Genomic DNA, 17,480 nt, shown 5'->3' with positions numbered 1-17,480 from the left:
ACTCAAAAGAGGGTTTGTGTGACAGATTGACCCAGTGCAGTGTGTCACTTGATCTCCTTACTGCTGCTTCCATGAGGTTTGCTTGTGGATCCCAGCAAAGCAAAATCCTCACTAACGTAGCTTTCTCTTCATCTCTCATGATGTTACCAACTTATCGGTCCAGTTGTAAGGTCCAGTTGGTTTTCTTTACATTAAGTTGTCAGCAGTTTTGAAGGCCACGGTCTTTGGTCTTCAGCAGCGAAGAGTGCTTCAACACCTCACTTTCATCAAGCAAGTTTGTATCATCCACATATCGAAGGTTGTTGGTAAGCCTTCCTCCAAAAAACGGGGTCCCAGGGTCATACTAAGTAAATTCATTGTATTCCGCAGTGGTACATTTTGGGTCTTCTTTACCACTTTCTGGACTTTAGTCATAGTTTCTTCATTCACTGCATTTTATGGTTCCGAATCTCTTGGTTTATTTTGAAAATTTGCTGTTTATCCTTAAAATGCTTGAACTGTTGTCTTTTGTAGGGCAGCATTCACATAGCTCTGTTGCAGAGTTCAATGATTTTAGAATTCTACTTGAGTTTTCATGACATTTTCTTCTTTTTTTTTTGACATTTTCATATTAGCCTTGACATCACATTCATTATTTTAACAATTCCATATCGCAAAAGTATCCCTTTTCCCTTTATTTTCAAAGGCACGCTGCCGTAAATAAGGCACGAATATTACAGAGGGAATTTGTCTGAAGTGATTCACTGATGGCAGAGGTACATTTTTGCTTTGGAGAAACCAATGTACGTATATGTTAGAACTCTAGTATTAATACCCATTTTTCTTACCCTTGTGTAGAGGAAAAACACTATAATTGTCCTTAGTCAAACTGCAGAGATAAATCTGATGTGATTAGAAATATTGTTAAATCGATGGATGTAGGTACTGCCAGGCAGGCATTATACGCTAACAGCAAAGACAAGCCTGATGTCCAAGCTCTAGAAAGAACACAGAACTTTGCATAATCTTCTTATAAATTTTCTTCCCCCAACCTGTCAGCCTCACCCATCCTTTTGCACCCAGTGGGATATGGTACCTTGTTTACCCAGAATGTGTGTGATATTTAGGACTCAGTGGTCTTTGAGGATGTGGCTCTGGACTTTACTCAGGACGAGTGGGCTTTGCTGGATGTTTCACAGAGGAAACTTTACCGAGATGTGATGGTGGAAACCTTCAGGAACCTGGACTCAGGTAGGGATGGCTTCATTTTCCTAGTTCATCTGTATGTGAATATGTTACCACACACTTTTTCACTTGCTGTCCCTTCATCCTCCTGCAATTAATTCTGAGTAGTATATCCTACTCTTTCACCTTTTTCAAACGGTTGGAAAGCCAGATCCCTCTGTCTTTCTTAGCTCACAGATGCTGTGCTCCTCATTACATTTCTTTCTGATTTTGTTTTATATTATGAAATTATTGGGTCAGTCTCTCAACAGGTTAATAATGGACAAAAGAGTCCCAGTGAACATGTCATAATGCAACTCGTGAAGAATGACTCTTGGTTGTCCATATTAGGAGAAATCTCTGGATTCCGTGGCAGTGAAAATCAGGACAACAACCAGGAAAGGCCTTTGAGGTATCATCTCTATGATTGTCTGTGTGTGTGTGTGTGTGTGTGTGTGTGTGTGTGTGTCAGTAACTTCATATATGTTTACTTTTCTGAAAATACTGTTTCCATAAATGCTACTCAGATATTGAGATGTGTTAAATTTTGGTGTGATATCTTTTTTTTAAATCATTTTTATTAGGGGCTCATACAACTCATCACAATCCATACACACATCAATTGTGTAAAGCGCATTTGTACATGCATTGCCCTTATCATTCTCAAAACATTTCCTCTCCACTTAAACCCCTGGCATTAGGTCCTCACTTTTCCCCTCCCTCCCCGCTCCCCCCTCCCTCATGAGCCCCTGATCATTTATAAATTATTATTTTGTCATATCTTGCCCTGTCCTACGTCTCCCTTCACCCACTTTTCGGTTGTCCGACCCCCAGGGAGGAGGTCACCTATAGTTCCTTGTAATCAGTTCCCTCCTTCCTACCCACTCTCCCTCTACCCTCCCTGTTTCACCACTCACACCACTGGTCCTGTAGGGCTCATCCGCCCTGGATTCCCTGTGTTTCCGGTTCCTATCTGTACCAGTGTACATCCTCTGGTCTAGCCAGACTTGCAAGGTCGAATTCGAGTCACGGTAGTGGGAGCGGGGAGGAAACATTTAGGAACTAGAGGAAAGTTGTATTTTTCATCGTTGTTACATCGGTGTGATATCTTATTGAGAAGGCCCATTTCGTAGAACAGTTGCAATTATGCCTGTGCTCTCTGAGACACTAGAGCCTATGGAGCAGGAGACAGCTCATGGGACAGAGTGTGCATTCCATGTGTATAGTAATGGCAGGAAAAAGTAAATCTCATTAAATACTTTTATTTTCAACAGAAATTGTATGGTAGAGAGCATCCCAGCAAATGGAGTAAAGGAACACAAATGTGATGAGAGTGAAAATGTTTTCTGCCGGACTGCAAGTCTTACTGTGTTCAAAGGAATTCCTGAGGGTAGGGATCATAATATCAGATCACACACAGGACACAAACTGGACCAGTGTGAAAAATGTGGGGAAACCTGCAGTTGTTCCTCTTCTCTAAAACTGCGTTCAGAAACACTTAATGCAGAGAAACTTTGTAATGATACAGATTGTGGGAAATTCTCTGGTTGTTCATCACACCTCACTAAGCATATGAGACATCACAGTGGAGACCGGCCTTGGAAATGTAAGATATGTGGGAAAGCTTATAAGTATCCCTCAAAACTTCGTGACCATACAAAAACTCATACTGGAGAGGGGCTTCATAAATGTAAGGAATGTGGTAAAGGCTTTATTCATCCATCAGGACTAACTATACATAGAAGAATTCACACTGGAGAGAAGCCTTATGAATGTAAAGAATGTGGAAAAGCCTTTAATAAATCAGGAAATCTCGCCACACATATTAGAACCCACAGTGTAGTGAGACCTTTTAATTGCAGGGAATGTGGGAAAACCTTGAATGAACCATCAGTGCTAACTCAACATATAAGCACCCAAAGTAGAGAGAGGACTTATGAATGTAAAGATTGTGGGAAATCCTTTAGCTACTTCAAAGAACATCGAACAAAACGCACTGGAGAAAAGCTTTATAAATGTAAAACTTGTGGGAAAGCATATAAGTATCCCTCACAACTTCGCGTTCATATAACAGCTCATAGTGGAGAGAGGCTTTATAAATGTATGGAATGTGGAAAAGCTTTTAGTCAATCTTCAGCACTAACTTTACATAGAAGAACTCACACTGGAGAGAGGCCTTATGAATGTAAGGAATGTGGGAAAGCCTTTAGTCAAATGTCAACTCTCGCTGCACATGTTAGAACTCACAGTGGGAACAGGCCCTATGAATGTGCAGAATGTGGGAAAGCCTTTAGGGATTCATCAACACTAACTCACCATAAAAGTACTCATAGTAGGGAGAAGCCTTATGAATGTAAGGAATGTGGTAAAGCCTTTAAATATCCCTTATCACTGGCTGAACATATGAGACTTCACAGTGGGGAAAGACCGTATGAGTGTGTGGAATGTGGAAAAGCCTTTACCCATTCATCGTCACTCAGTAAGCACAGAAGAACTCACAAAAGAGAGAGACCTTGTGAATGTAGTGAATGTGGGAAAACTTTTCATAGTCCTTCATTACTAAATAGACACAGAATAACACACAGTGGAGAGCGGCCTTATGAATGTAAGGAATGTGGGAAAGCCTTTAAATATCCCTCATCACTGACTGAACATATCGCAGTTCACAGTGGAGAAAGACCTTATGAGTGTATGGAATGTGCAAAAACCTTTAGCCATCCCTCGGCACTAACTAAGCATCAAAGAACTCACAATAGAGAGAGGCCTTACGACTGTAATGAATGTGGGAAAACTTTTCTTCATCCTTCATTACTAAATGAACACAGAATACTACACAGTGGAGAGAGGCCGTATGAATGTAAGGTATGTGGGAAAACATTTAATCAATCATCAAGTTTAAGTCGACATAAAAAAATACACAGTGCAGAAAGGCCTTATGAGTGTAAAGAATGTGGGAAAGCCTTTAGGGATTCCTCAACACTTTATCATCATAAAAGAAGACACCGTGGAGAGGAGCTGTCTGAAAATGTCTGTAATGTGGAAAAGCTTTAAGCACTCTTCAACATTGAGTGAACAGAAGCCACAGTGGAGAGGTCTTCTGAATGTGAATAATGTGGGAATTAGTCCTCATATCTCAGGAAACAAGAATGTTCACAGGCAAGAAGCTTTTTAAATGTAAGGAAGGTGGGAAAACATTTTGTTGGACTGAATCCCTGACCCAAAGTAGTTCACAGTATAGAGAGATCTCAGCTACTAAGAAATATGGGAAAACCATTTGCTGTTTCTTACTTGAAAGCATGCATGATTCATCGTACAGAAATAGAAATGCAAGTAGTATGAGGAAGTTTTATTCTTATGCCTCACTAGACATATAAGAGTCTCAGTGGATAGTGGACTATATCTGTGAGAAATGAGAGAAATTTCATCAGGAAACAAAAAAACCTTTTCCTTTTTTGTTGTTAGATACCCTTCGGTCATCCCTCATCTTTTTGGAAACCTGGCAGTACATGTGAGATAAATCAAACTAAAAAATTAGAAACAAATTTTTACTTTCGCCTAATACTGTCCAAGGTGATGAGGATTCATGCATAAGGAATAGTCGTCAATAATTACTGCCTCCCTTTTTGATATATGACTAGTGATCATTGAAATTACTCGTGTAGGGAGCATAGAAACATCACACTCTGGGAATTTTCCCCCCTTTTAGAATTCTTTACAGAGCTTGTAAGTTATTACACTATGAATTGATCTCATGAATGAAAAAGATGAAGAAACCCCTTCTTAGTACCCCTTTAAGGCATCAAAAAATGTAATTGAAAGCAAAGTACCTTTTAATTATAGCACATGGCTTTAGATAAGTACCATAAAGTCATTTTGCTTTTCATATATTCTCACATAACTGGCTTGGAAAATCCAGTCAACCTATGGATATCATATAATGAGCTTTTTTTCCCCAATTAACATTTCCCTTAAAAAATGTTTAAGTTGTGACGTAGATACAAGTTTACATTCCAGTTCATCTTTACAGACACCAATTTGAACAATTTAGCAAACCTCCCAATAGCTTGCCCTACCCACGCAATATTCTCAAATTTTTAATTTGAAGAAAATACCCAACAGTGCTCAGTATCCCACATAAGGGATCATTTAGCCTTTGTAAAACAGCACTGTTTGGGAATTTTTGGCTGATTGTATAGTGTTGCCCATTGTTTGTATGGTATCTTCTGGCCACTGATTTACTTTGTGTCTCTTCAAAATGCTGATTTGGGTAGTAGGTTTTTTAAACAGCACTGTTTGGGAATTTTTGGCTGATTGTATAGTGTTGCCCATTGTTTGTATTGTATCTTCTGCCCAACTATTCTGACCACTGATTTACTTTGTGTCTCTTAAAAATGCTGATTTGGGTAGTAGGTTTTACATAGAAAGGTCTCTCAACCAGAGGGTCTGCATGAATCCACAGCTTGACCTTGCAGCAATAGAGCTTCAGTTCAGCATAGCCTTAGATCTTACATTTTCAGACAAAGTCCTGCTGTTAGTAATTTTGTGGTTGAAGGAGAGGATTTGGGGCCAGAAAATGATTCCACATTTGTTCATTTGGTGTGGTAGATACATAATTTCCTGCTAACTTTAGCAAAGAGGTGGTCTAGCCTGCCGATCAGATCATAGCCACTGATGCCTCTGTGTCGCCATGGCCTTCTGAAGATTCTGGGCACTCCTGTCTTCCTCCGTGGAGGTGGGACACAGACTGTTTCCCCTTCCTGTTGACCAGCCACGTGGAGCCACGCTGATGGCAGCCAGAGCCCTGGAGATGCTTCCACCGCCACTGGATCCACAAGACTTTCCATCCACAGGCCTGTGAGCTTCCTGCATTTGGCATTATTGTATGTGTTGCATGAGTCTGAGGAGGAATTTGTAAATTGGTATCGGACATATGGGCTAATATTGAACTTACGCACTTGATCTGGGCTGGGATGTTTTCTTAATATACAATTAACTCTTTGATATAAAGCTCTCTCTTATACACATAAATGAGTGCCTCTGGATTTGTTTCTCTAGTCAACCCAGACTAACATATTATGGTACCTTGGGAGTAGGCTACTAGAAAAACATATCATGAAGATGGAGAGTGGATGCTTGCTTGACCACTGCCTCATGGTAGTTTTTCTTCTTTGGCTAGCCAGAGGTCAGAAAAGGCTATGCAGTTTACTGGGTTGTTTTCTGGGGGAGGGATATGAGAAGTTAATGCAATTTGATATTCTGATCTGATGTTATGAGAAACAAACAGTGGATATGTACTATCACTTCTAGACATGGATAGGCTAAGAGGGCAAGGACTTGGAATATGTAACATGGTTCTCGTAAACCTTGAAAGTCTCTAGCAAAACTCTCCACCATGGGAAAAATTATCCTTTCCTAGATCTCACTTATAACCCACTTGAACTCTCTCCGGCATTATTCCTTCAATGAGAACATGATTGTGACAAGGCCCAAACAGAACCACAGAAGAACTTGCTTCTTCCCCTAACAATGATCTCTCCCTTTGTGTATTCCATCACACCATGTGCCATGCAAATCCATAGTTTTGGGACTGCACAGAAAAATCACTGGTGTCTAGGACAGCCAGGAACCCTGTTTACAGTGAAGGGGCAGGATGATCCTGGAGGACCTGGGGCTCAGCCTCCTCAGAGCTGCTCTGTTTTCAGGCTCTAAAAAACTTGTTATTCAACACAAAGTTGCTAGACTCTCTGGGATGTGAAAGCCCCATGGTGCCACCTTTGAGAGTCAAACAAAAGAGATAACCCCAGGTATGCAAGGTTCAAAAAAGCATATATAGAATCAATAGGTTCCCAATGTTCTTTGGAAAACTTCCCCTTTTCAGGAGGGGTGGGGAGTTACTCAAGGTCCCCCTTGGCAATTAAAAAAAAGTATGTAATTGTTGTTATAAAATGATTATGAGATTTCTAAAGTAAACGAGCCCACCTATAATCCGTGGACAAGTGAATGGATTCTGGGGTCCCATTTAATTCTAGCTCCAATCCAAGAAAACAGTTCTTATGACATGCCTCTACTCAATACTTGCTTTCATGAAGAGACCACTGAAGATAAGGGTTCTACAGCAAAGTGTGGTAAAGAAAGAAGATGGTGCCCGGCTATCAATAAGAACTGTCTGGGGTCTTACAGGTTTGTATTCAAACAAGCAGCTATCTAAGTGAGGCATTAACTAAATTCACATGGAAGAAGCTCACCAGCCTGTGTGATTTAAAGATGATGAACAAAATCCGAATGATAGAGGGAATGGTATCAGAGCTCAAATTGTGAACACCCAGTTTTTAAAGGCTATGGAGGATGTGGTAGTCCAAATTTATCTGTAGAGTACCTATATAGATTACATCTCTGGCGCAGCCCTGATCAGACAAGGGATGTAAATAGACCTTCTATCACACAGATGATTGTACCTTGATTATAGTGGGTGGAACTCCTGTATAATAGGGTACCTAGTCAGCTGTTCACCCTCGGCCCATTCTGGATTTGTTTTAAGTGTAAGTACTTCTCACTAGTTTCTCGGTAAAGGTTTTCTTTTTAGCTTATTTTAATATTGCTAGTGGTCTTTTCTTTCCTTTTTTGTGCACAGACGGAGATGTATAGTCAATAATTGATGTAATTGCTTATCAGGGACTGGAAAAGATTGTGGTGATGTGTATACAACTCTTTTGTGTTTGTGTGTATACAGCTCTTAAGTACAACTGAATTTAGGAGTTGGGGGAAGAGCTACTTATTTGTGCATCGATTAAAAAAAACCATTTGTACTATAGCCCATATTACAAGATAAAGTGTAGATATGTTTTGGCCTCATTGGATCACTCATGTGCTGCTTGCGGGGGCAGCACTACCCACTGTGGGAAAAACTGGTATAGATAGAGGTTCCCAGTGAGAGTAGACCTGGGCCCGCAGATGTTTTTCAAGATGTAGCTCTTTGGCCTCTTACACAAACCTCTCCTTCATAGAACTAGGCAACATCAGATCATACATAACCTCACTTGCTACTACCAAGAACTACCCATTTCTCTTTGGTACTCACCATTTCTAAGGGGGTTTCTCAACCGCTAACTTAGTGTCCTCTGTAAACCCTAGAAGCCACTTATGTAAGAAAGTGACCAGTGGAAGCGAGGCCACTAGGCAGTCTGAAAGCAGATGAAGTGTTATCCACATAGCCAGTTCCAGCCTTTGAAATTCTCACTTCTGATTGCATGGATGGGCAAGGTTGTCCTTATCAGTCCCCAGCTGCCTAGACTGGATTTGTTCTGTCCCTTGCCTGGCGAGAGAAAACCTGGGCTTTCTACTCCCATAAACAGGTACGGTCTCAGAAACCCACAGGGGGTACTGAGTCAGCATTGACTCAATGGCGGTGAGTCTAGTTTGTTGTTTGGTGGCTTGCCTGAGATGAGAAATGGGATTAGGGTGGGAAGAAGAGAGTCTTGAAAAAAGAGAGTAACAGGGTCTTGGCCATTAGCTCTATTCTTGAGCAGACTTCCTAATGAGCAGTGAGGCTCCTTGCTTGCAGAAACTGGTTCGATCACTGGCATCCAATCCACAGATACTGCCTTGGTCATCCATCAGGTGCTGGAGAAACACTGGGTGTGTGCTCACAGCTGCAGAGAGATTCCAACACGAACCTGGAGGCAATTTGGCAGAGATTATTTTATTAAACTTGGGGTCTTAGAAAGGAACAGAACAGCACTGCTTCTTATAGGGAGGGGGCTGAGGGAAGAGACAGGAAGGTTTTCTCTGAGAGAAGGTTGTTCCGGGGCCCCGTTTTATACAATATTGAGCTGGGTGGGAAAGGAGCAGGGACTCCAGAGACCCACATGATGCTGACATAGCAGAAAGTCCTATACGTCAGACAAAGGGGAGGAGGGAGTTAGAGGCATTCACCCTGCCTCTGGCTGAGCAGTGGTGCCCAGCACAGGGATGGAAGGGTTTCTTTCAAGTGGACCCAAGGACATACAAGGGGTGTCTACTTAGATGCAAGGCCATTTGGGGAATATTTGTTAGCTTATGTCCCTGCCCTGTCTTACAGCCATTGAAATTCCTTCGGTGTGCCTTTACTAAATATTTCCCTAATGAAATTTGAATAAATAGGATTGTCAATTTACATCCTACTTCTGAGTCAAGCTTCCTACCTCATGCATTTGAAAACCTGTAACCATTGCAGGTGAGAGGGGATATACCCACTATATCTCACTTTTTGTAGGCCCGACCATACCCCACAAATGTCCTTCCCTGGAGAAGCACAGAAAAGGACTAACCACTCTGTGAGAGGGGCCTGGAGACTCAGAGTACCGACTACAGGCACCCACAAAGCCCTGAATCACCATTTCTCACGCTCCCTGGCTCCCTGGAAAAATGATGAGGACCATATTCCCTAACTTAGAGGGAATCTGGAAAGCTGGTATTCCACAATAGGAAAATCTCCACTTTGGTAAGTTAGAGATAAAGTCCAAGTACATTATTCCTGTTTAAAAATCATTCCTACACATTCTCCCCTTATTAAAGTGAGCACATGGTTGTTTATATCTCCTTATAGAAACAGACATTATCCTTTTGCTCTCCCCGCCATGACACCCAACCCCCCTAGGACCTTCCCCCAATGCGGGTATTAGGTTTCCTCACCTGTGAGCTCAGGGACCTTAATGTAGATACCACCCACCTTGGGATTCATGTAACTGCTGAATATGCATGTCTTAAGACTACCTATAAATGTCCCAAGATAGGAAAGGCTTGATCTCACTTCTCCCAGTTCTCCGACGCACTCAGTTCCACACCGACAGAAGCTGAGGTGAGCATACTACCATAAAATGTGTCTGGCTTTTTTTATTGCATTCTCTCTCCTATCTTATCCTCTGTGACTTTACTATAATCTTTGTATATGATCACCGTACATTTGTGCCTTCTGGGCCTTCGATTGTTGGAGGCTGGTTTCGTCTGACACATTTTGTCCAACAACACAAAAGGCGACTATGCACATAAACCTCCCCAGATGGAATCTGCAGAAATAAAATTGACTACATCTGTTGAAAGAGACAACGAAGAGGTTCAATATAAGCAGTGAAAACTAGGCAGGTGCCAACTATGGATCAGACTCTCAATGGCTCATATGTAAGTTAGAGTTAAAGATGAAGGAAATTAAAGGAAGTCTACAAGAGCCAAAATACAACTGTAAGTCTATCCCATATGAATTTTGAGAACATCTCAAGAACAGATTTGCTGCATTGAACACTACTGACAAAAGACCTGCTGAGCTGTGGGAGGACATCAAAAACAAAGGAAGTCATTAAAAAGACCAGAAAGAAAAAAATTAACATGGATGTCACAAAGTAATCTGAAACTTGCTGTGAATTGTAGAGTATCTAAAGTAAATGGAAGAAAGGATAGAAGTCAAAGAATTGAACAAAAAATTCCAAAAGACAGCTCAAGAAGATAAAGCCAAACATACTGAAATGTGCAAAAACCTAAAGTTAGAAAAGGAAAAACACACTAAACATATCTGAAACAAAAAATTCAGGAAAATATTCAGTCTTTGAGTTAAAAGTATTGAAAGATTCTATGAGCAAAATAGTAAATGATGCAAGAAGCATCACAGGAAGATGGAAAGAATACAGTGTCAATGTACCATAAAGAACTAGTCCACATTCTACTATTTCAGAAGGTAACATGAGCAAGAACCAATGGTGCTGAAGAAGTTCAAGCTACTCTGAATGCATTAGGCAAAAACAAGCCTCCAGGAATTGATGGAATACCAATGGAAATGTCTTACTTAGAAGCACTCACTTGTCTACAAGGGAGTACCCATTTTTCCCGCTAGGCCAATATCCAGCAACTTGCCCTGAGTTAGTGCATCCAGTTGTGTCACCTGGGAAGGTTCTCTCTCGTCACAGTGAATTTTTTTCATAAAAGCCATTTCACTTGGACCTCGATTTTTTGTGATGGCTGACTTAAGAGAATAGCATGTGGCTGTGAATTTTTGTTTCCTGCTCAGGAAAAATGCCGCAGAAACTGTTCTGATGTTGAACACCGCTTACAAATACTGCGCTATGGGGGAAACCAAGTATGTGAGTGGTTTCCTTCTCTCAAAAACAGTTGAAATTTCGATTAATGACAAATCTCATTCTGGACATCTGTCAACTTCCCGAACGGATGAAAATGTTGGCAAAATTTGTGTGTGTCATTGAACAGATGGGGAAGTTTTCTAGACTGTCTCGGAGCTCGGTTCAGCAACTTTTAATGAAGCATTTGGGAATGAGAAGAGTCACTGCGAAATTTGCGCCTCCGGTTCTGACTGACCAGGAAAAAGAGCAAAAAGTGGAAACATGCCGTGCTTTGAAAAAAAACAGCTCCAAAGTGACCCAGACTTTTTGTCCAAAGTCATTACTAGTGAAGAGATGTGCTATGCTTTTTTTTTTATCATTTTATTGGGGGCTCATACAACTCGTCACAATCCACACATACATCAATTGTGTAGAGCACATTTGTACATTCGTTGCCTTCATCGTTCTCAAAACATTTGCGCTTCACGTAAGACCCTGGCATCAGCTCCTCATTTTTCCCCCTGCCTCCCTCATGAACCCTTGATAATTTATAAATTATTATTTTGCCATGTCTTACACTGTCCGACGTCTCCCTTCACCCACTTTTCTGTTGTCCAACCCAAGGGAAGAGGTGATATGTAGATCCCTGTAATCTGTTCCTGTAGTATTAATTTAAATGGTGATGGGGAGTGAGGGGCCAGCCCCCACCCACTGCTACTACTAACAGGTTCAGTAATGCACAATTGTACAGTTGAGATAAGTATTATATTAAAGTCATCGAGAGCATGAGAGATATTACAATAATGCAGTCAGACACATTACATGGTAGCACTGCTCACCTCAGCCTAGCTTGGTGGTCCACGTGGATAGGGGGGGAAGGGAAAGAGGACAAGGGAACAAGGGAGAGGGGAGCGAGAGAGGGGTCAGAGAGATCAGAGAGCTCTATATTGCTGACTCACACCTATATACCTTTTGGGGGCATGCCAGCCCACCAATTACAGGTAGAGACATACGTCACAGGAAGGGGTTACACTATAGGTTACACAGTAATGAGGGGGTGGTCTCTGGGTCTCCATAGGAACCATTATTAGTAGGTGAAAACTCCGCCTACAGGAGCCTATCCATTGTCCCCAGAGGCAGGGAGCAGGCCCACCCCTGTGGTGGGATGAGACAGCAGTCTGGCAACTGGTTGCCCTCAGGGGAGGGAATGCCTGCGCATCGGACCTCCCCCGACAAGTCCCCCTTTTGTTTTATATCTAAAATTCAAAAGCTGCAAGGGCGACATGGTTATTTTCTATACATTGAAAGCTGTCAAGGCAAAACTTCACGATCCAATGAATATAGCCAAAAATTCAGGCTTATAGCAAAACATTTTAAATCCAGGCACTGGGGTTAAAGTCCCCTTATGCCCCTCTTCTATTTGAGGAAGGTATGAGAGATTGGATACCGCGGGAAGAGATAGAGCCAAATAGGAGTGTCTGCTTCTATAGGGAGAATGAATCAACCATATGCTCATTTTAAGGTAGCACAGCATAAGAGGGAGAAACTGTGGAAAAAACATTACCTCAGGAAAATATACTCGGACTATATCTCTAACTACAAGAGTGGCGGTCTTCCAGCCATGGAATATTAGTTTTCCAGATTCCCTCCATACACGGCAGGGATTAAGTCCCAATATTATTTCCCTTAGTGCTAGTATCCCACATTTCCCCTTTCTGCATTACGTTTAAGATTCAATAGTGTCACGGAGGCAACATGGTCTCTTTTCATAGCTCTTAGCTTCCTATAGAAGTGACATGAGACTGTGAGCATCAAAAATATGATAAGGAATACAGTCAGACTAGAACTTAAACAATGTGAGATATTTTGAGCCCAAGCATGAGGATCCAACCCTTCCATGCCACTCACCAACTGCTTAATCACATCAGAACCAGGAGATGCCTCGAGTCTGTCTTTGTATAGAAAATATCCTTTTTAAGCTGATCAACATCTAATGAAATGTTTCCTTTAAACCCTTGCAAATGTTTCCTTATCAAATCCTAATTATGCAATGTTACATTATATAGGTAAGGAGTTACACAGAAATCAGTTACATTCCAATCACATTATAGCATTGACAAGTCCAAAATCTTGATCTTTGAGCAAAACAGCAGTCTGTAGTAACAGTCCAGTCATTATTGTATAAAATGTTCAGTTATGATTGAGTCCCAGAGTGTTTCTCTTAGACGTCATCAGCAATGGAAGCAATCACCATTCTCAGTAATCTGCGAGGTCTCCTTGACGTTTTGGGGTAACTTCAGTAACAGGACAGGGGGGTCAGGTCACATCAACTTCCCTGCTTTCTTCTGGGTCTCACTGGCTGAAGAGAAATCCACCTATCTCCTTTGCCTGTGAAAATATAAACAAATAGCCCCTCACTTCGGGGTGTCATTAACCTGAAAAAGGAATTATGATTAAGATTGGGTGGCTTCTCCATCTCTTCTTTGTCCATCTTTCTCCAAACATGGTTGCGTCCTTCTAAAGGGAGTCCATCAGCTTTATTCTGTAAAAATATAAATGCATCGCCCTTTCTCCGGGTGAATGGACCTGGATCCCAAACGCGGTTTCCATCTTCTTGGGACTTCTTAGGTTCAGTTTTCTCTGTGGAATTGAAAATGTCTTTATCTGTCCTAATTTTGTTACAAGCTTTTAGTAAGGAGAGAAATTTTGGGGTTAAATTGACCAAATGAAATTCGTCATACATAGGGTTACTCGTCTCCCCCTTCTGTTTTAGCAATTTAGGTTTCAAAGCACTGCTAGCAAACTCAGTTATCTTGCATGGTCTTGAACCAGTAAAACTACTAGTCAGCTTACCATATTTTGAAAGACTGAAAAAAATTTTAGTAAATTTGTTCAGCTGTTCTTTAAGTAACTTACCAAACAGATGTTTTTTTTTCTCCAAGTTTACCAGTAAGGTTACAGGCTCAATTAAGCCATTTTGCCCTTCAGGCTTCTTACACTGTATGATTTTACAATCTTGCAATCGTCTCTCTTGGTTAACTTCACTCATTCCTACCAAGCTGGATTTAGGACAAGTTAATGGGAGGAGCATTTCCTGAGTGCCCTAAGGAAATGTCTCCATATCCGAAGTTTAAAAACCTTTTCCCTTCCATTTCTAATTCCATGTGGGGGCGCTGTTGTTTCTACACAACAGCATTCCAAAAGACCCCTTCCTTTAAAGGGTGGTCAGACTTAGATACTCTTTCCAGATAGTCATGAACTTTTACTTTAGAGATGCAGGGAAGCAAAAATTGGCTTAAGAAATCTTCCTTCTTTATAAACCATGGTATATCAGAATTTATTACTGCCTTAATTTCTTCATAATCCTGATCAATAATTCCAGCAACACCTTGATAATTTATGTTGGACTTTCCTAATAAACATCTTTTAGTTCTTTTAGGTGGCAGACCCCAATTACCGCTCCTAATTTCTGATTCAATCACAGCTTTTGGCTTTTCCTCACAACTCTGATCAACTCCAGTATCAATTTTAATTCCCTGACTATTTTGGTTAGGACTTTCTGATAAAAACTGTATTACTCTTTCAATAAGGGTCTCCTGCCTTTTAGAATCAACAGGTTGCTACAAGGCCTTCTGAGCCATTCCTTGGTTACTCCAATCAACTGCAAGAACAGAGAGTGGGTTTTTGCCTGTTTGACTAGGTCTGGTTTCCTGCTGAGAGATTGGGTGATTTCTGCCATTCAAAGATTCTTTTGCTGGGTTAGGCAGAAGCCTTGCCTTCTGAGCTTTGCTGGGCGGGGTCTGTATGAAGCTCCTCCCTCTATTTTCCCACAGGGAACTCTTTGCTAATGGCAGTCCTTTATTGTTGAATTTAGAACGACATTGACTTGCCCAATGAGTTCCCTTTCTACAGCATAGGCAAAGTTCAGGTCCTTTTACACCTGAATTAGGTGGCCCTGGACCATGCTCTGATCGGCCTGTGCTGATCGGCCTGTGCTGTCTGCACTCTCTTTGAAGATGACCTGTTTTCCCACAACTAAAGCACTTTCTTCCAAGTCTGATATAATTCGCCAATGCAGCTGCCATGAGGTCAGCCTTGTACTCATCTGTCTCTACATTCCTGCATATCCTGAGATAATCTAGCGGGGTGCCCTTTTCCCTGTAGGGCCTTAAGGCATTTTTACAGTGCTTATTAGCGAAATCATAAGATAGCTTACGCACTAGGTCTCTTGCTGCCTAGACAATCTTTACACACTTGGAAATAGCATCTTCCAGTCGGGACACACAGTCAGCATAAGGCTCATCATTCCGCTGTCTTATAGCCGTGTAACTCGGCTTTCTCTCTTCTGATGGAACTATCTTTTCCCAGGCACTTAAGCAAACTTCACGTATCTGTCCTATTGTGTGTTCAGTAAACTGCAGTTGAGACTCAACCGTAATATAATTCTCATCCCCTAGCAATTGATGAATTCCTATATCTATCCAATCCTCAGCATTCTTGAATGCTAGTACCACAACTGCTTCCTTCCACAGCAAAAGATATTGCAAATATTCTGAAGAGGAAAGATATATTTTCGCTAAAGCTCTCCAGTCAATAGGGGTCCAGCTCTCGGACCCTGCTAGAACCTTTATCATGCTAATTACAAAATGTGAGTCTGGGCCATAATCGTTGACTGCCTGCTTGAGATCTTTTAGCAACTTAAAGGGAAAGGCAGTATACTGTAATGCCTTTCTCGATTCCCTTCTGGGTGCTGGTCGTCAGGCTCCCTGTCTATAATTCTAATGGGATAAGCCATTCTGAATTCTAAATCTGCTTCTTCAGCTATACTCTTCTCCACCCGTGAGAGCAAAGGTGCTTTTCTGTTCCCTAACTCTTTGCTTCTCACTTTGTGAGCCTCACTTTCTAGTTTAAATCTCTTTATTTGCACTTCTGAGTCAGCTCTCCTAGTTTGCATTTCTTTGGAGCTAATCTCTCTACCTCCAGCACTGGCTTGCTTGATTATTTTACGATCTCTGGTCTTTCTTACACTAAATTCCAACAGGGGAGCAGATGGTCTTACTATGTCCCTTTCTGACTCAGGCTTAGTTTTTCATTTCTGCCTAAAATCTTCTCATCTGCCTGAGACCCATTTTGACTGCTTCTCACCTGATTTAAGTTTGCATATCTTAGATGTTCCTCATACTCTGCTGGTTCTGTTTCTCTGCTTTCCCTACCTTCGAAAGCAAGGGAGTTTCTTGGGATTGTTTAATAGCCTCCCTTTGGATTGTGGAATTCACTTCCTCTAGTGCTTTATACCTTCGGAGGCTGCAGTTCCCTGAGGGCATATAGGCTTTGAGCGTGTTTCCTTTTGAATCAGAGGCCTTGCATAACAAATCAAACCCTGCTTCAGTTTTTCCTAAAATTTCATCACCTAAATCATGCTCAGTCACACATACTTTAGCTTGCTTTTCTAGATTAAGATCGCTCACACAGGACTTCTCACTGCACTGATAATCCTCATTCTCTTCCTCCTGCAAAAGTTTTAAAACCATCTTTACTTGAACCCACAGAGACCACGTCTCCATAAGGATATTCTCCCCATCTCTGTGTGCTTCCTTTAAGTTAACAATGACCTCCTCCCAGGTCTCTAGATCAAAAGTTCCTTCCTCCAGGAACCATGGATTATACTTTTTTACTACTTTTAGAAAACATTGCATCTTTTTCTTCGTTACTTTTACACCCTGTCTTTTCAGCAAGTGGATGAGCGTAGTACCATAAATTTCAGGTTTACTTTTACCTTGCCCCATTGTTCTCTTTAAAATACTCATTCACTATTTCCACTACTTATCCTCCAATCCCCACACCGGATCTTCACTTCACGCAATTTTACGATTCAATCTACATTCCGGTGGGGCCGTACAATTGTTACATGGGGTATAACTCGTTGCCACGCATTAGGCACCATTTGTAGTATTAAATTAAATTGTGAGGGGATAGGTGGAGGGTTCCAGAGAGAGAGGTCAGAGAGAAGGGTCAGAGAGTCAGAGAGAGGGGTCAGAGAGCTCAGAGAGTTCTATATTACTGACCCACGCCTATATACCTCTTGGAGGCATGCCAGCCTACCAATTACATGTAGAGACATACGTCACAGGAAGGGGTTACACTATAGGTTACACAGTAATGAGGGGGTGGTCTCTGGGTCTCCATAGGAAC

The 17,480-nt window shown here is 41.5% G+C and overlaps 1 protein-coding gene across 3 annotated transcripts in view; it reads left to right on the top strand.

The window, feature by feature from the left end:
* The first annotated feature begins 518 nt into the window (after positions 1–518).
* The window catches only part of LOC101660217 (zinc finger protein 709-like), a 36,363-nt gene continuing 19,401 nt past the window's right edge, over positions 519–17,480 (top strand). Inside the window, exons 1-4 of one of the 3 annotated variants that reach the window (XM_045300130.1) lie at positions 519–755; positions 1,107–1,230; positions 1,465–1,615; positions 2,478–5,980. In XM_045300130.1, coding sequence (XP_045156065.1) covers positions 747–755; positions 1,107–1,230; positions 1,465–1,615; positions 2,478–4,254 — 2,061 coding nt within the window. In that variant the 5' untranslated portion in view covers positions 519–746 and the 3' untranslated portion in view covers positions 4,255–5,980. Of the gene's footprint in view, positions 1,231–1,464; positions 1,616–2,477; positions 5,981–17,480 lie in introns of those variants that run through there. The other 2 variants (XR_006680999.1, XM_045300131.1) reach the window with 2 other exon arrangements.

This window comes from Echinops telfairi, unplaced genomic scaffold (assembly GCF_000313985.2).
Source record: "Echinops telfairi isolate 266 unplaced genomic scaffold, ASM31398v2 ScPeMD7_7459;HRSCAF=8497, whole genome shotgun sequence".
NCBI classification, from domain to species: domain Eukaryota; kingdom Metazoa; phylum Chordata; class Mammalia; order Afrosoricida; family Tenrecidae; genus Echinops; species Echinops telfairi.
Note: the sequence above shows the minus strand (reverse complement) of the source record. Positions and strands in the feature narration are given on the sequence as shown.